General features: G+C 37.8%; 1 protein-coding gene across 1 annotated transcript in view; it reads right to left on the bottom strand.

Moving 5' to 3' along the window:
- kiaa0825 (KIAA0825 ortholog) overlaps positions 1-18,083 on the bottom strand; it is a 151,803-nt gene that overhangs the window by 80,492 nt on the left and 53,228 nt on the right. The window contains exons 13-18 of the mRNA XM_081365791.1: positions 14,437-14,576; positions 8,005-8,184; positions 5,355-5,573; positions 4,788-5,196; positions 1,518-1,674; positions 655-804 (exon numbers count right to left, since the gene is read on the bottom strand). Coding sequence (XP_081221917.1) covers positions 655-804; positions 1,518-1,674; positions 4,788-5,196; positions 5,355-5,573; positions 8,005-8,184; positions 14,437-14,576 — 1,255 coding nt within the window. The remainder of the gene's footprint in view (positions 1-654; positions 805-1,517; positions 1,675-4,787; positions 5,197-5,354; positions 5,574-8,004; positions 8,185-14,436; positions 14,577-18,083) is intronic.

Raw genomic sequence — 18,083 nt, forward strand, 5'->3', positions numbered from 1 at the left:
GTGCTGAACGAAAGGAAAAGAACTCGCATTTTAACCGACTTAAAACTCAGAGCCAAATAAGATAATGAAAGGAAAAAGTTCCCCTCAAAAAAGAAGGTTGCAAGACTTTCCGGCTTCAAAGACGTTACAAAAAGTCGCATGACATGAGCAGAGAAAACTTTATCCTACCTTTAAGAGAAAGCCAAAAGAGGACCATGGCTCTTGTAATTAAACCTTCAACCTACACCGTCTTCAACACGCAAGGGATGCTTTTTTCCCCACCCCTTCTTCAAAGCAACATCACACTTGAAGAGTTCACCTTTCAAGTGTTTTCAAAAAAATCTTTGCTCTTTTGGTTAACCTTTTTTAATGTTTTGCTTTGTGTCTTCCCTTCACACTAAAATATAGCTTAGGGACAGAGCGCCCTATGGAGAATTGTCGAGTTCATTCTAGAGAAGCAGTTTAAAGTCTCTCAGTCTCTCTCTTATATTCACCTTGCCTGGTGGCCTTGACGGAAAGTTACACTCGCTCGAAAGAGTGAAAGAGTAGAAGAAGAGAAGTAGTTCACGCCATTAATGAACTGCTGTAAATAGTTATGTAAACAACAAGTGTCCGCAAGCACCTCGAGTTGAAGGCTGAGCGACTTAATATGAATAATAATAACAAAGAACCAACCTGATCTAACTTGTTAGAACTGCACTCGGTGAAGGGGTTAAACTGGGACGTACGGTCGCTCGCCTCAGAGGAGAACACGACAGGTCCCAAAGGGGAGTCCAGAAGTGCATCTCTCTTTGAATGAGGCGACAGGACGGACCTCAGTAAATCCTACAAAATAAAAGGAAGACACACAACATAAAGGCTCATCATCAATGCACTCCAGTCCAGACTAGAGAAACGAACAGGAACCTGGACACATCTTATTATTAGATGGCACTAAGCAAAACTAATCACTATTAATGTGGTCAAATTAACAGTGAGTCTCTACAGAATTCTTAAACACATCATCGGACAAATTAGTACATTTCAACAATTATTACATACCCAATTTTGGACATAATGGACATTTCCTTTTCTCTCTATTCCCCAAGTAATTGGCCGACAATGGTAGAAATTAATCAGTCTATCTAGGAATAGGATTTGAAAACGGACAAAAAAAGAGGACACAGATATGTATAGATGTGACACAAAGAATTGTCCTCAAGATTAGACTTAAGTGAGAGTTGTACTAATTTCCCAAGATGTGTTCTTATTGTTAAGTAGAGCAAAGGGGCATTGGGTATAGAACTGTAGTTTAAGTGTAGAGAAAGACTTTGACTAATTCATGAATCTTTTCCTTTAATTTCTGTTATTTCTGTTGTTTAAGTTGTTATTCTCCAATCGATTTTTTTCAATCAGGTCAGGGCTGTTACGAGAGGGCCCGCAGCAACATCTGGATGCAGTTGTGTCTCTGCACAGGCGTTCCCCTCAGCTTCAGGTCACACTGTCTGCCTCAGGCTAACAGCCACCTAATTGCTTGGTGAAAAACAGCAATTCGCTACCTCATTGAGCTGGATGCTGTGATGGATTTGCCGGAGGTGCTGGCTGCCACCTGCTCTATGGCACAGCTCCAGCAGCAACTGCCTTATTTTATGCTCAGTCAGTTCCGCGGGCCCACCTCTATCCTGCGCCGGGCCGCTCTCCACACGCTCCAACACACTGATGGAGGAACACATAAAGAAGAGAGGGGGGGGATAACATGAAATAAATGGAAAATGATTATTATATTACTCAATTTAAACCCTTCTAAAGGCAGTTTTACATGGTAACCGCACGATTCCAGTTCATTTTCTAAGGGAGATTTTAATTATTATAGTTAAATAGTGTAAATATTAATACTACATTTATTCATTTTGGCAGACGCTTTTATCCAAAGCGACTTACATTGCATTCAAAGAACATTTTATCATTTGATCAGTTCTTGCTTGCCCTGAGAATCGAACCCATGACCTTGCCATTGCACATTGCACCCACACTCCTTACTGTTATTTTACAAGTATAATTATACAAAATTTTCAATTAACATTAAAATGTTCAAATTGGAAAGTGCACAAACATACTTTTATGGTAAGGTTCATACATCTAAAACTCTGGTGGATACCATGTCATCCTGGTCCAGAAATATTTGACAAAATGTATAGATACCTTCATATTTTATGCAGACTGCTAGCAACAGAAGTGTGCAAAATTACAATGAATAAATAAATTGATTGATTTTATTTCTTCACAATAAGTCTTTTATTCAAAACAATCAAATGACATTAACTGTAGCTTTTGTGATGGGATCAAATATCCAAATAAGAGTAGCTGTTGCCAATATTCGTTAGCATTGAGCTAGAGTGGGCATTGTTGTGTTCCACACAAAGATTCGCACATGCTTAGTGCAAAAAGCCAAGAGCTGCATGTTGCCAGTTGCGGCAAAACAGTTTTATCACATGATTTGCAACCATTCTTTTGACGAAAATGAAGAGATAAAAAAAATGTAGAAAAGAGAGCGTCAGGAAGAATAGCTCAAGAGTCAGAGACACAGTGCTGCTTGCTGTAACCTCAAGGTCCCCTCAGCGCACCCATTCTCGTGCCCTTCCTCTCTATCCAACATGCCTCATCACCCTCACCACACTTCCCATCCGATACACCCCCAGTCATTGTTTCCCCTCATTCCTTCTTCCTTCCTTTTTTTATTTTTCAATCACAAAGTGACAAGGAAAGTGTCGCCTGTCAGGCAGGCCTTTAGCTTCAATGACACCGAGAAAAGCGGCGAGGCCGTGGGCAGCCCAGCCGGTGAACGGGGTGTCAGCACCTGTGCCTGTATCCTTCCCTGTCCATCAGTGTGCAGGTGAAGCAAATGATTGGATCCAGTCAGCGGCTTGATTAATGAGAGGCCCGTCGGATCCGGGACAAGCTATCAATCACGTCATTAGGACCAATGTGCCCCGAAAGAAGCAGAACACCCCCTCCGCCCACGGAATCCACTGCATTCATCTTCATCTGTGCATGCATGCCGTCAAAGCCTGCCAGGGTCACCGTGATGGAGAACAATCATCTTCTCCTCTACAAATTACTTTGCAAAGACAAGAGATGAGGGAGGTGTGTGTGTGTGTGTATGCGTTTGTGTGTGTTGACAAGCGGGGGTGTGGGTGTTTTTCAGAAAACCCGCTTTCCGCCGACACACTGTACGCTGATTGTTTACACCGGAGGCAGTGCCTGAAAGTGAAGGTTATTTTAATGAATAGTAATGGTTCCACTGACTGTCTAAGACAGGCGATACATAATCACTCTTCCTTTTTGCTATCGCCCTTTTTTTTTTTTTTGCCCTCACTCTATTTTTTTGTTTTGTTTTTCCTGTCATTGGGATCAGCGTTTCTCGGAACACTCAAACTTTGATATATATATTTTTTTTCTAGCTCGGTTATGACGCTAAATCATTTTCAATAAGGCTAATTAACTCTGAGCTTTTGTTCTGGACCTGACTTGGAATATACGGTAAAACTTTTCTTTCTTTTTTTGCCAACTGTGAAAAATAGCATGAAGAATTGGCCACTTTTCAAAAGTGCTCAAAAATCAATAGTTTAAAGAAATGATTGGTACAGGATCATTATTTAAGGCAGGGGTTTTCAAACTTGGGTCTGGAGAACTCGGGTCTCAGATAAAAACAGTGAAAGAAAGGAAGAAAAAATAAGAACCTAAATATATTTTTTCAGTGTCACAGGTTTATATGTGAAAAGTATAGCTGCCTTTATAATTTAGAAGTCCCTCAGAAGGGTATAGCATATTTTGGGGTATGTGGCATTAAAAAGTTTGAAACCCCTGATTTAAGGTACACATTATCTGCCATAAGATGATGATTTAAAGTACATGCCCATCTTTATCATTAGGGCTCAATAATTCACAAATGCAAAATGACGTCCGTCCCAATTTGCGTCCTTATGCACTATTCTATGCCGTTAAAATGTAGTATAAATAGTGTGAGTAGTGCGTTCACACTGAAAATTCCAAATAGAGAAAGTGCACATTAAATACCCGGGTGGTGCACTTAATTAACCAGGAGGAAAAAAAAAAGAAAAGCAAAGAAAAAAAAGAAGTGTGGAATTTTTGACATTTCATGTCTGAAGATTTAACTGTTGAAGATTTAATTACGCAGTGGAGGGAGAGGCTATCAGACTCCAATGTAAAATGACAAAATAACTTTATAAAGTTCATACACTATTTACTTATGCACAATGTACTCAACCGTGTAGTGTATACAGTAAGTGCAGAGTGTATAAGTGCATAGTGCACACAGTATATAGTAGTATAGTACGCTATTTGGGACACAACTAAGATGATTTAAAGTACATGATTCAAGGATTGCAACACTTTCTTCAGTGGTTCATGTCAGATTTCTGCACTCAAATCCTGTGGGTGACATCAAACCCATTTTGAAGTACACATATCAAAAAGCTTGAAATGAAGAGCTACAGGCTAGGAAAAGAAAACAGAAAACAATACATAATTATTTTGCCAAAGGATGAAGGGTGAAGTTAATTTCTAAAAAATGAATGATGGGCGAGACTGAAGTCTTTAAAATGACATCAAAATATCAAAAGGCAGCAGCAGCTAGACATTGAAGATAATGTTAGATTAGATAACTGGTTAAACACATTAAAATGCTAAAAGACGGAAATCATCTTTCCTATGATGAATAAGCTTAATTATGAATTTGCTCTTATGGGCTTAAAATCTTGGTTTTAATTGGCAGTATATTCCATCGGGCTCATTAAAAAAAATCTCACCTCTCGCAGCAAAGCTTTCGTGCCTTCTGCAGCTGCATGGAGGTCCATTTGGGCTTCTTCTCTTCCAGGCACTGGAGCACCTTATGGACCAGAGGCTTGGGAACGCCCTTCTGCTGGCCCAGGCTGACCTGCAGACATTCTGATAGCAGACTTAGCCTATCCTTGGCCCATCTCTCCAGGGGCAAGCCAGACAGAAGCTCCAGGGTGTCCCCGCTTTCTAGATCCTGACAGAGGCAGACCAATAAGACCCAGAGGAGCAGGCCCGTAGACCTCAGCTGTCTGGCATACTGGGAAAGCCTCTTCTCAGCCATGGTGAACAGGAAGCGCACAGGCAGTGGAAGGGAGGCTATGGTTGACGGAAGGTGGGTGAAAATAAAAGAGAGGGCTTGGATAGATAGATTCATGCTGCCTGATTGGAAGAAAGAAAGAATGAAGAAAGAGTTGGTTTGATTTCTTTTTCTTCTTAAATAAGGCTGAACCATTTACAACAGATAAGATAAACAACAACTAATAAGTTACAAATGTGGATGGATGGATGGATGGATGGATGGAGAAAGCTTTACATACTCTTGTTGGTTTCATTCAGCTTGGGATCTTGTGGAATGTAGTTCCACTGCTTTGGGATTTTGCTCAGGACATTTTCGGGTAGGTGTTGTCGAACCAGGGGTCCAGACTGATCTTTATTTTCCTGCATCATGCTGACCAGGTGGCTCAGGATTTTGGTAGTGGATTTGCAAACAACGGACCTGATGTATTTAAACAAGGCTGGCTCATCTTTACTGGAGTCTGGAAGAAAGAGAATAATTTTTAATTAAAAGTTATTGAGAATTAATAATTACATCCAAAATTATTTTGTAAATTCATTAGACAGTGACACTGTGTAAAAGTATTGTTTTATCATTATCAGGCCCGGGGTGAGTAATCGGGAGAATCAGGAGAATTCCCGGTGGGCCGCTTCACTTTTGGGCCGGTCGAGGATTTTTTTTTTTTTTCACATTTGTCACGTTAGTTACATTAGGCTACACACGTTCCGCATTCTGACACCGCAGTGCGCAGCCTCTGTATGGGTTGTACCATGTGAGGGAGTTCTCCCCTCCCCTCCGATAGAATTGGTTGGGTCCATAGCCCGTCTTTTCCAAAACGTTTTCTCAGCTAGGCTACCGATAGCTGGGCCGGCCGCGATATTTTTTTTCCCAGGATGGTAGGGGAAGACTCATGAATATTCATTAGGGAAGTCATCCCTGATTGGTCTGATGACCTACCCCTAACCCCACCCCTAAACCTACCCGCCACTGGGGGTCTGATGACCTACCCCTAACCCTGCCCTAAACCTACCCGTCACTGGGGTTAAGACCAATCAGGGATGACTTCCCTAATGAATATTCATGAGCCTTCCCCTACCATCCTGGGAAAAAAAATATCGCGGGCCGGCCCTACCGTAACGCGTCAGGGAGGATGGATGGGACTGGGACTGGCCAGGAGGTATGGAAGCTTGTTTCCGCTACAGAATAAAACATTTTAAAAGAAAATTGCGACTTTTTATCTCACAATTGCGAGTTTACATCTCGCAATTCTGACTTTATTTCTCAGAATTGCGTGAAATAAAGTCGCAATTGCGTGTTATAAAGTCAGAATTGCGTGATATAAAGTCAGAATTGCGTGTTATAAAGTCAGAATTGCGAGATATAAAGTCAGAATTGCGTGTTATAAAGTCAGAATTGCAAGATATAAAGTCAGAATTGTGTGAAATAAAGTCACAATTGCTTCTTATAAAGTCTAAGTGAATTATTGTTTAACCTTCATTATTTGTTGAACCATGGCATTAATACAAACTACACAGTAGTAAGAGCTGAACTATTGCTTCATTTATCCAATTTAGAAAAAGTGCTAATTTGGATTTCGACCATGGAAAAAGTGGGCCGGTCTTGGGCCTGAAACTCCCGGGCTGAAAAGTGTCCCCACTCCGGCCCTGATCATTATATTATATTTGGTCACAGGACACTACCTCAGAGAAGAAGAGGGACATAATGTATTGAGGATATTGGTGTTTCTTCATTTATGGGCACTCTTTATTAAAGCTAATAGATTCCAGTTGTTTCCTTTTGTTTTATTATTCTGTTATAATCTCTTTTTTGTTATATTAATCTTTTTGTAATAATCTATTTTCTTATATTATATTATCATATAAAGTTATATTATTATCATTATTATGTATACATTTGAACTATTTAAAATACCTTTATGTATAGATTGTATTGTTTTACTCTTGTCCCAGACAGATATGAATGCATTCACAGACATTAATTTATTGATTCATTCATTCGTTAATTTATTCATTCATAACTAATAATCTAAACATAGACAAATTAAAATAAACCGCTGTTTAACAATAATTTGATTTGTTGCCTCATTTTGTTGACATTATGCTATGGACATTTTTTAGAGAAACAAGGGCATGCAAAATGTCAGAATTATTGCTTTTAGTAAAAAAAAAAACATTTTAAAAGTTGGTTCAATTTCAGAGTTCTATTTTCAAATTTCTTCCACAGTGCCAAAAAGTAGAGGTTGAAGAAACAACTAAATAATTGTAATATTGTAATTTTCCTGACCAGCCCAAACAGCTCTTGTAAATGGCACAATCAAGGTGCTAAGCAAGCTTCATAAGATTATCTTTAAGTAGGAATGGACATGGTCAATTAAGCCTATAACACAACACCTTACATCAGTACAACTGCTTACAACACACACTCTCCTGCTCCCTCCTCTGTCATTTGTCTAATTTGTGCAACTATAATTACCACTAACATGTAATGAAACAGAAAAAAAACATGAGCACTCCAGCTTGGATTAAACCCTCTGAATCAAAAGGTGTCTGGTGATAATTGCAGTTTCTATGTCAGTGTGCAAAATCAATACGGCAACCATTAACACAACAGAAAATGTTCATGCTGTGGCTTTTACAGAGAGGAAAAATGAGAAGGCAGAAATGTAAATAAATAAGCATTCAAAGAGACAGCTAAAGGTTTAATTATGGCTTTGATTTGATGATGGGCTTCCAGCTGGTCAGATCTGATATTCAGGCAATTAGAGGACACAGTGGGGGGCACATGGTGATAGTGGTTTCCAACTGGACTGTAACTAAATGGCCACATCTGACTAAAATTGTGTCTTTTTGAAGTCTAAACAAATGTAGGGCAAATCATGGCAAATTCTGCACCTGTTAAGTTGTAAAAGTGCTCCCAAAGGTGTCTCCGGTCCATGTATCCCTCTAGCGCTCGACTTAAAGCCCTGGGGACGTAGTTTAGGGAGGACAGGATAGCAAAAACAGCTTCTAAAAATTCTGCAGCTGCTGTCTGAGTATCAGGGGACACCTCTGTTCCTCTGTCCACACAGAGACCTGAAAGCACATTTCAATGGTTATTTTAAATTATGTCAAAAATAAAAAAATAACCACAATGCTAAAAATAACATGGCTTAACAATAAGAATGGCCTGGGGCCGGCTGGAGAGACTTTCAGGATATTTGACAGGATAATTTTTGGCTCTGTCAGGTGATGCCTTTCTTTCTCCCTTTCTTTCTTTTTTAAATAAAGAAAGAAAAGCATATGCACAACCCTTCAAAAGTTTGAGGTAGGCACCTTCGGCACTGATATTAAAATAAGTCTTGTATGCTTATGAAAGGTAATTTAGTGAAAACAGTAAAATTGTGAAATATTAAGATAATAACTATTTTAATATATTCTAAAATGTAATTTATTCCTGTGATGGCAAAGCTGAATATTCAGAAGCCATTACCCTTCAGTGTCACATGATCATCCTCACAGTTGAAAACGGTTGCTTAATATTTTTGGTGTAAACCATAGTTAAAAAAAATCAGGATTCTTTGATAATAATAAAGTTCAAAAAGAACAGCATGTATTTGAAAATTTTTTGTCTTCATAGTCACTTTTTTATTATTAATTTAATGCATCCTTTCTGAATAAAAGTATTAAATTCTTTAAAACTAAAATTATATCTTACTGACCCCAAACTTTTGAATGGTAGTTTATATATAGTGGAGTTTTTTTTTTTTTAAATCACGATTCTCCCATGATTCCGAACAGACACCTAAACAAAGTACAAGAGGTTCAGACAAAATATTAATTACTACAGTCTGTTTAAAAATGTTTAATTAAAGTAGGTAGGCAATTTTTGTATACATTTTTTTGTTATACTGATTGAAACTCTCTTCACATCCTGATAGCAATCAGTAATAGAAGTGGTGTAAATATTAAAACGTACATATATCTTCTGTGAAAGTCAAAAAATGTTTGTCCAATCATTGTATTCGATACGATGTCCTACCTGCCTGTCAACATATGTACCCAGACGACCTACTACTACCAGTAAGATTCTTAAGCATACAATGGACACTTTCTGTCCCATGAGGCCACGGGAGAGGATTTGTGAATGGCAGTGATGTGACGTAACTGGTAGGTCACGTGATGATAACAACATGGCAACTAGGTCCAGATTACATTCATTCTGAGCACATTCATACTATATAGAACATACTTTTTAGCGATTGTGAAGTAATTTCTTATTCAAAATAAGTACCTACTCGAGAGTATATGGTTTAGGATGCAGCCAATGCCATCGATAGGCAGGCAAACAGCAGTCACATTTCACAGTTCCTCCTGAACAGTGTTGCCAGATTGGAAATGTCCAAGTATCGTACCAGAAGCTCAAAATTATCGTATTTGGAAGAAAATTATCGTACACGAGTCAACGACATGAAAATGACAGACATCCCAACCTGCACAATATCATTTCTGGGAGTCAAGAAATCTGTGGTGTTCTGTTCGGTTCTGATTCGGTTCGGGAGTATTAGATAAAAGCCCGCCCGCACGTACAATTGATTGGTTGGGTCCTTACATGTGCTTCGTGAGGCACACTAGCACACACGCAAGGTCTCTCGCTCCCTCTCTCTACACGTTCTTCCCCCGGTAGACGTAGAATCCACAGCTAGATCAATGAGAAGTCCTATTACAACGACCATCATTTTGAAGTGTCACACAGTTCTGAAATTATCGTACATTATAGGATTTTTTTCCATTATTGATCGTACATCGTACAGAGGTCAAAATTATCGTACAAATACGATAATTATCGTACATCTGGCAACACTGCTCCTGAACCAAAACAACGAGCTTACGCTGCGTTCACACTTTATCATAACCGCAATTACGAGATGGCAACCCGTGACGTTTCTAACCAGGATTTTGCATTTCTCTGGCAACGCTATCAATGCCAAACTGAATCTGGAGCAGTCAGGTGGTATAAGTAAGAGGTCTGTTAGTTGTATACGTTCATTATTCTTGTAATGTTCTGTGCTTTGAGACAAGAGGTCATATAACGCCATCTCTACTAATGCTTTGCAGACTCTGCTGTGCGCGTTCATGTGTTTTGGAAGATCTTATGCTTTCAAAGCTAGCTTGCTATTGCTAGCCTCTCCGAAATTGCTTACCCTACCTTTAATAGGAACGATTTATTTTTAAAAAATAGGGTTGAGTGAATGATTCAATGACTCACTCATAAATAGTTTGCTTGTTTCATTACTGGATTAACAAATCTCTTGATTGAATTTTAACAGTCACTTATCGCCACCTAGTGGCATAACTATTTAATCGATACAAGTTACTTTGGAAGTTACTTTTTATTTTGATCTCTACCGTAGACATCAGTGTTTATATCCAAAATATAAACTTTTCTCTCAGTAGCTACTTCTGTGATTACTTTAATATAACGATACTGTGCCGTTTCATACCTATATATAATAACTTCTCTCTATGGGTCAGCGGCAGCACCAACACAGATTTGAATGTTCAGGTAAGATTTTGTCAAAGGTTAAATAGACAGGAGAATCAATGTAATTTAGGAATCGAGTGAGTGTTTAAATCGAGATCGCAATCTTTTAACGATAAATCATGCAGCTCTAATATATGCCAACAGTCCTAATTACAATTTCTGGATAGTTGAAACAAAGGCCTAAACTAAACACAACTTTGAGCTTACATACAGCAAGACATCTTAGCTTAGCACAGGAAATTAATGTCTTGTAAATCAATACAGTGCAAAAGGTCCATTTTAAGGCAAAAGCCAATTGACTGTCTGGACAAACAAATGAAAGATGAGACCACAACACCAAGATGTGACTGAATGCCCTTGTCCAAATGTTGTCAGGCCTGTGGGGTTGTAGAGAGATGCAGGATGGTTGTGCACTTGGTTCAGCCCCTGTCAGTCTCGCTCTCTAGCGATGACAGGCGTTTGAATAAGCGATTGAATGCAATGCAGCATTCAATGAGTGTCTTTGATAAAAAGCAGGCTGCTGTTTGCACTTTTTTGACAAATGTTGGACTGTTTTGAAATGACAGGCCTAAATTACCTGTCGTAGTAGAGCGTGTGGTTAGCTAAAACTGTTTTGCTTAACAGGGAACCTGAATTCTGCTGCTGGTAAAAGACTGATAGGAATCGACTCAGCTTTCTTTTGCAAGGAAAACAGGAGGCTATAGATGCCATTTTACTTACTTTGTGAGAGATTGTTTGGTGTTTTGTTCTATCTATTCACTGAAATTATCCATTCGCTACTAAAAAAAAAGGTTAAAATCAGAGCTGTGGTGTAGTTGTAAACTTATTGGCAGTGACAGATTTTGTGTTCCGCAAACTTTGCTGCTTCAGTATTTGTAGATTATTTTTTCCACGTTTTTACGCTATACTGGAAAATAAGCATTTAAAAAGTTTTAAAGGCTTTTATTGACATTTAATATATGCAAAGAGTCAATCCTTCTTCATAACCTCTGAAATTCATTCTGGCATGCTGGATATCATCTTCTCTGCCAAATCCTGACAAATGGCGATCCATTCTTGCCTTATTAGTGCTCAGAGATGATCACAATTTGTGGACTTCTGCTTGTCTACTTGCCTTTTGAAGACTGATCACAGGTTCTCTATGGGATTGAGTAAGAAGTGTCGTCAAGTGGCTTCTTTGCTGCCCTGATGATATGATTAGTGAAATGATAATTTTGTGATAAGCTTTTGTGAAGCTTTTTGCAATTATTTCAAATGAATCTGATCACTTTGCACAATAATCTAGAAACAATGTGAATCAACAAGCAGCAAACTTTGCGAAACTTTATGTCACTACCATTGTTTGGAATAACGCCGTTTAAATGAAGAGAGAGAGAGAGAGAGAGAGAGAGAGAGAGAGAGAGAGAGAGAGAGAGAGAGAGAGAGAGAGAGAGAGAGAGAGAGAGAGAGAGAGAGAGAGAGAGAGAGAGAGAGAGAGAGAGAGAGAGAGAGAGAGAGGCGCGGGCGCGATCGAAAAGTCGCAAAGTGTTTACATTTGTGTGCGTGTGTGAGGCGCGGACGCGATCGAACAGTGAAAACATAAAAACATACTCAGTAATTTTGTTTATACAGGACATTCAAACTGCAAAGTGTTTCCAAATTCTTTGACATATAGCAATGTTTTTTTAACAGTAACGCAAATAGTTACTTTCCCTGGTAACGAGTTACTTTTATTATAGAGTAATTCAGTTACTAACTCAGTTACTTTTTGGAACAAGTAGTGAGTAACTATAATTACTTTTTTAAAGTAACGTTCCCAACATTGGTCACTACCAATACGTTTGGCCACAATTATGTTGGGTATTGCACGTTCTTATGTTATGACCACATTCAAAATACATTTTACTAAAATACATTTTACTAAAATATACTCAATGATTTAAAATGACTTGATTTTATCCATCTGGAACTGACAGGTGGTGCGAAGACAGGAAAAGAAAAAGTTATGTCTCTTTGAAATAACATGCAATAATTAATCGTTCACGGAACACAAATGTTTATTTTAGCAGAAACAAGATTCTTGATTAAAATGTATATTAATGTATAAGGTCTTGTATATTTTTAAATAGCTTTTTGCATTCAAAGTTTTCTACAAAAAGTACACTTATTCCATGAATTCTCATTAATATGAACATACTCAATTAATGAGGTTACAAAAGTCTTGTATGCATAATAACTAGAATAATTAGCAAAATTCAGTTTAAAATAGATATTACATAAAAAAAAAAAACGTTTGAAAACAGATTTGACATTAGATAACTGCTATTTAAGGCCTTTCATGTCACTAATCCTCCAAATTTCCAAAAAGGACATTAAAAGAAAAAAGGCATACAAAAATGACTAAGGGATTTTACAAAAATGAGTGTACTTATGTGAATGGCCACAAGGGGCTGGACAGGTTAAAGAGCTGCCTCTTCGCAATCATCCGTTTATGAGCCGCCAGATGAACCGTGATAAATGAACTGCTGGCGTTTCTCAGGGGAGGGGATTCCACAAACCAATTCTATTCTCCGTTAACAAACCTTTTGCAACCTTGACGTGTTGCCAACAAACACACCTGTTGATTTACCGGGCCTCACAGATGAGTTTCCACTGGAGGCCCTTAATTGGAACAAGACATCGCTATCAGTCCCTTAAAGAATTCCACAAACAAGCTCCTATTTAGAGCACAGCTTAGCGCTAAGCGCTCCCAAACTGTGCTGAGAGACAGCGACTCAAGCGAGGAACTTTTTAAAGAGGTTTCTCTAAACGGTAGACAACCAAGCCACCGCGTTTCTTCTTAATTAGCCAGGCTGCGGCCAGGCAGTGTTGATTTACGACGACGTGATTCCCACACCAGAGCACGCAGGAAGACGTGCTCTCAGCCGAACTCGGTTATTAATGAGCTCCGCCATAATGTGAATTAATCTGCAAGCACAAAACAGCCTTTAAAGGTTAGACTTTTCAGAGTGGAAGGAAGAAAGAGGAAAATCTTTAAAGGTCATTCACTTTGCCCTCACATGAGTGTTTACAACTGAGCTCTATTGATTCAGAAATGATGAGGAGGTTGATGAGTGCGATGATGAGTGAGTAAAACAACATTCTCACAACAATCCGGATGAATCTCCCGATGTGCCTGAGGACGAAACACAAATCTGATGAAGCTGAGAAGAGCATGAGATTGTTTAAAAACCAGGTGGATCTGCCTTGCTTCGCAAACTACTGTAGTATCACATGTGGCTGAATGAGACGAGCCTTTTAAGACCTCAGCTAGCATTTACTTGTTAGCAAATTCAACAGAGCGTGATTTCAAATGTTAGACAAGCAATTAACGATTTCTATGGATTATTTTGCCAGAATGAAAGGACTCGGCATGGTTCCACTGCGCAGGTGTTGGGCGCTTCGAACGATGTTATCGTCAGTTCGAGTGCACACAACAGCCTATTTAAAATAAGAAGATGTGTGCGAAATAAAGACCCATTAAAAACAGGTGCAGGCTATTAAGAGCAGCAAGGTCACTGGGCCATCCTTACAGCTAATCAGTTTTTCCACCAATAAACTGTATTTAATTCATTTGTGGAAACCAATGAAAGCGTCCATGGGCTTCAAAGAACGTCACCTTGTATGCTCTAGTTGCATGCGAGCCAACAAAACTATATGTTTTGATATTTTTCCAACTTTCGGGATGCTTTATTAAAGCAAGAGTTAAAAAAAAAAAACAGCATCATTGGGAAGGGTACATGCAGAGTTCAACAAGAAGTGTGTCATGGGATTAAGAGTCTTACATGAGTACGAGATGATGATCTGTAGCAGCAAGCAGTCCTTGTGAAGGATATTCTGCAGAAGTAGAGCTGGATTATAACAGGGTCCAGATACCAGTAGCTCAAACAGACATAAAGAGGATCCCTCAGATGCTGGAAAATCCCTTAAACAACAGAAATACATCAATTAAGGTCATGTCAATGTTCAAATGTTTGGATTAGAACGATTTTTATTTTTGTTGTGTGTTTTAGGAAAAAAACTCCCTTATGTTCACCAAGGCTGCATTTCTTTGATCGAAAATCCAGTAAAATTGTGAAATATTATTACAACTTACATTTAACTGTTTTCTATTGTGATATATTTTGAAATGTAATTTTAAACTTTCACATCATTCTAATATGCTAATTTGATGCTTAATAAATGTTTTGATAAACAAACAAAAGCCTGTGCTAGACTAACTGGGACTTGCTTGTACATATAACTGCTTCTATTGTCCCCCTGATTTGTAAGTTGTTTTGGACAAAAGTGTCTGTTAAATAATTAAATATACATTTATTATTATTATAAATATTGAAAACAGTTGAGCTGTTGAGCTATATATCTATAGAGTTGTTTATACAGTTGATATATATATAAGTATTTTTTACTTAATAAAAAGTATTTTATTAAGTAATAAAACTAAATAAAAGTTAAGTTTTATTAAAGATTCTGAGATCACAGAATGATGACAGAATTTTCAATTTTGGGGTGAAGTATCCCTTTAATCCCACAAACCCAAAAAATATGTGATATATGTATAATTATATAATTTATATTTCGAATTGAATGTTAAATCGACAGTATTAAAGTAAACCAAATAACAATGTCCAAACAAAACTAAAATAATGTACTGAGATCCATTTATTCTGCCCTGTCCTGTTGAGGAACATTAAAATACTAGAATGTCAATTATCCATTTATTCACCAGGCAACTTTTCAGTGATGCTTAAAAAAGATAAGTTGACTGGAGATGGATAAAGTCTAAAGCCCCGTTACAGTTGTTCTATAGAAAGCACTGGTAAGGTAAAGAATGTTAGGAACGTCATGTGATATTCATTTTGCTCAACAACTGTCTAAAGACAGTTTAAACAGCCCTCACATATGGAAACCCATAAAACCCTCAGTCAGGGTAGCGTCAAGTTTAATTTATGACAGGATTTAAAACAAGACTACGAGAGATAAAAGTACAGTGTTCAATGGGTTGTACTGTTTAATTCAATTTAGCTGACGAAACATCTTTCACACACACACACAAAAAAAACCCCATTAAAACAGATTTGAAAGAGAATTTTGAAAAATACATGTGATTAGGACCTTTATATCATTTATATTAACTGCAATTCTATCCCTCACAGCCTCATTTTCAACGGTGTAAAATGTAATATACAGTACTGTGCAAAAGTCTTAGGCATGTTAATATCCCCCCCCCCCCCATCCACCCACAAAAAAAAAGGTTTTAAATCAGTTATTTATATAATTATTTTGCTGTAGTGTGTCAGTAGGAAATATCAGTTTACATTTCCAAACATTCTTTTTGCCATTATTTGTAATAATCCAGTGAGATTTCAGTATGCACTAGGAGTCTGACAACAGCCGGTATGATCTGATCTCACCATCATCGAGTCCGTCTGTGATTACATGAAGTAACAGAAAAAACTGAGACAAACTAAATCCAGAAGAACTGCGGGAATGTATCCAAGATGCGCCTAACACCTATTTGCTGATTGCGTGGATTCCTATTGTAATTTTGCCTGTGAAAATTAGCCGAACAACAGTACCTTTAATCAAACATTGATAATCTGTATTGAAACAGCTTGTAAACAATTCTAACAAAAAAGTCAGTAGTTAGTACAGTTATCAAAAGTTATGGCTATTTAGCAATATGTACCCTAGTGAAAAAAGTATACCAAAATGTATTTAAAATATGTTCATTTTCATTAAAGGAATAGTTCACTTAAAAATAAAAAGGAGTATAGTATAGTATAGTATAGTATAGTATAGTATAGTATAGTATAGTATAGTATAGTATAGTATAGTATAGTATGATCTCTGTATAATAGTCTAGAAATGCAATGTATTTAAAGTGTACCTAAAGTATAATAGTTTCATAGTTAATAGTTAATAGTACTTGCAATAGTTCAACTTTAGCAAAATCAAATATACTTAAGTATATATTTAGTTGCACCTAAGCATACTTACGGATACCTAAAGTGCATTAACCACAAAATTCAATTTAGCCGACTTCAAGTATACAAATTTAGTATACCAACAGTACAATTGCAGGGTATTTATATTAAGTACATCCATATGTAAATGTATTTGTAGTATACTTAGCATAAAATAAATGTATTTCATATACATTTTTGGTATATTTTTCACTAGGGTAATCAAGTTTTTTAATTGTCATTCTAAAAGTATCATATAAATGTGCCCCATGCAATAAAATAAAAACAAATAAATAAATAAATAAATTATTTAAATGGCCACTGACATCTCAATGGTAATAATAGTCATGCTTAATTTAGCACAAACCACTAAATATCATTATTTATCTCTGACCTTGGTTGCAGAACAAGTATTAAAGTGAAGGGTGAGCTCTGCAACATAACAGGAGAACATTACGCTTTAGTTAAGCAACAGATTTGTCATGTCAAAGGCCCGGTAATCCACCCGATATCCCACTTTAATGGTCCTGATAAATCTGTAAGCTACACCATGAGGTCAGGTTTCTCTGTATCTCGAACTTACACACGTGTAACTAAAAAAAAAAATCCCTTCCTGCCCATAATGCTCCTTGATTTATTGATATTTCTAGTCTCTTTATTACTTTTTTATTTAATAATCCAAACTGTCAGTTTGTTGGAGTGTTTGAGTGAGAAGAAGAGTTTGATTTTGGTGTACGGCCTCTTGGCTCTGGTGGGGCCCTCACCGCGAGACCCTCAGGGAGTCTTGAACACAGCGAGGCTAAATAAATAAATAAAAAAGGAACAGGCAATAAAAATGCACTAATTTAAATCCCTTAGACTTCATGGAAGCGGAGCCGGTGGGGCTGACGACCGGTGATTTGTGTATGCGGGACACGCGATGATATCACGCTGGAGTGGGAGTCTGGAGCTGTGCTGGGGGGCTTGAGGAGGGTGATGTGAGATGTGGCTGACATTCACAGTCCTCCTACAGGCTCCGTTTCAGCCTTTCACACCCAGGCTGAAGACCCGCAGCGCATGTCAGCATAAACAGCATGACTAACTATGGCATCTGCATCTGGACCGCATTAAGGGCCGTGAGTCTGGGGGCCTGGTGACTGCAGTAATGTAGTGACTGTGTTTGTGTACATTTAACACATGAACGAAAACTGAAAGGCCACACTAGCCTTATTTGGGTCAGCTGCAACAACTCACCACATTGTGTGTGTTTTTCTTGTAATAAAACTTAAAAATGGGCTCAGAAATCGAGGTACAGCACAATCTGGTGATGTTTTTATTGTGTCTATGGAATCTTGGGGTAATGTGTTACAAGTATTTTATAGGGCTGTCAAAAGATTAATCGCGATTAATCGCATCCAAAATAAAGGTTTGTGTGTGTGTACTGTGTATAATTAAATTTGTATATATAAATACACACACATGCTTGT

Source organism: Scardinius erythrophthalmus (assembly GCF_964197995.2).
Source record: "Scardinius erythrophthalmus genome assembly, chromosome: 5".
Classification (NCBI taxonomy): domain Eukaryota; kingdom Metazoa; phylum Chordata; class Actinopteri; order Cypriniformes; family Leuciscidae; genus Scardinius; species Scardinius erythrophthalmus.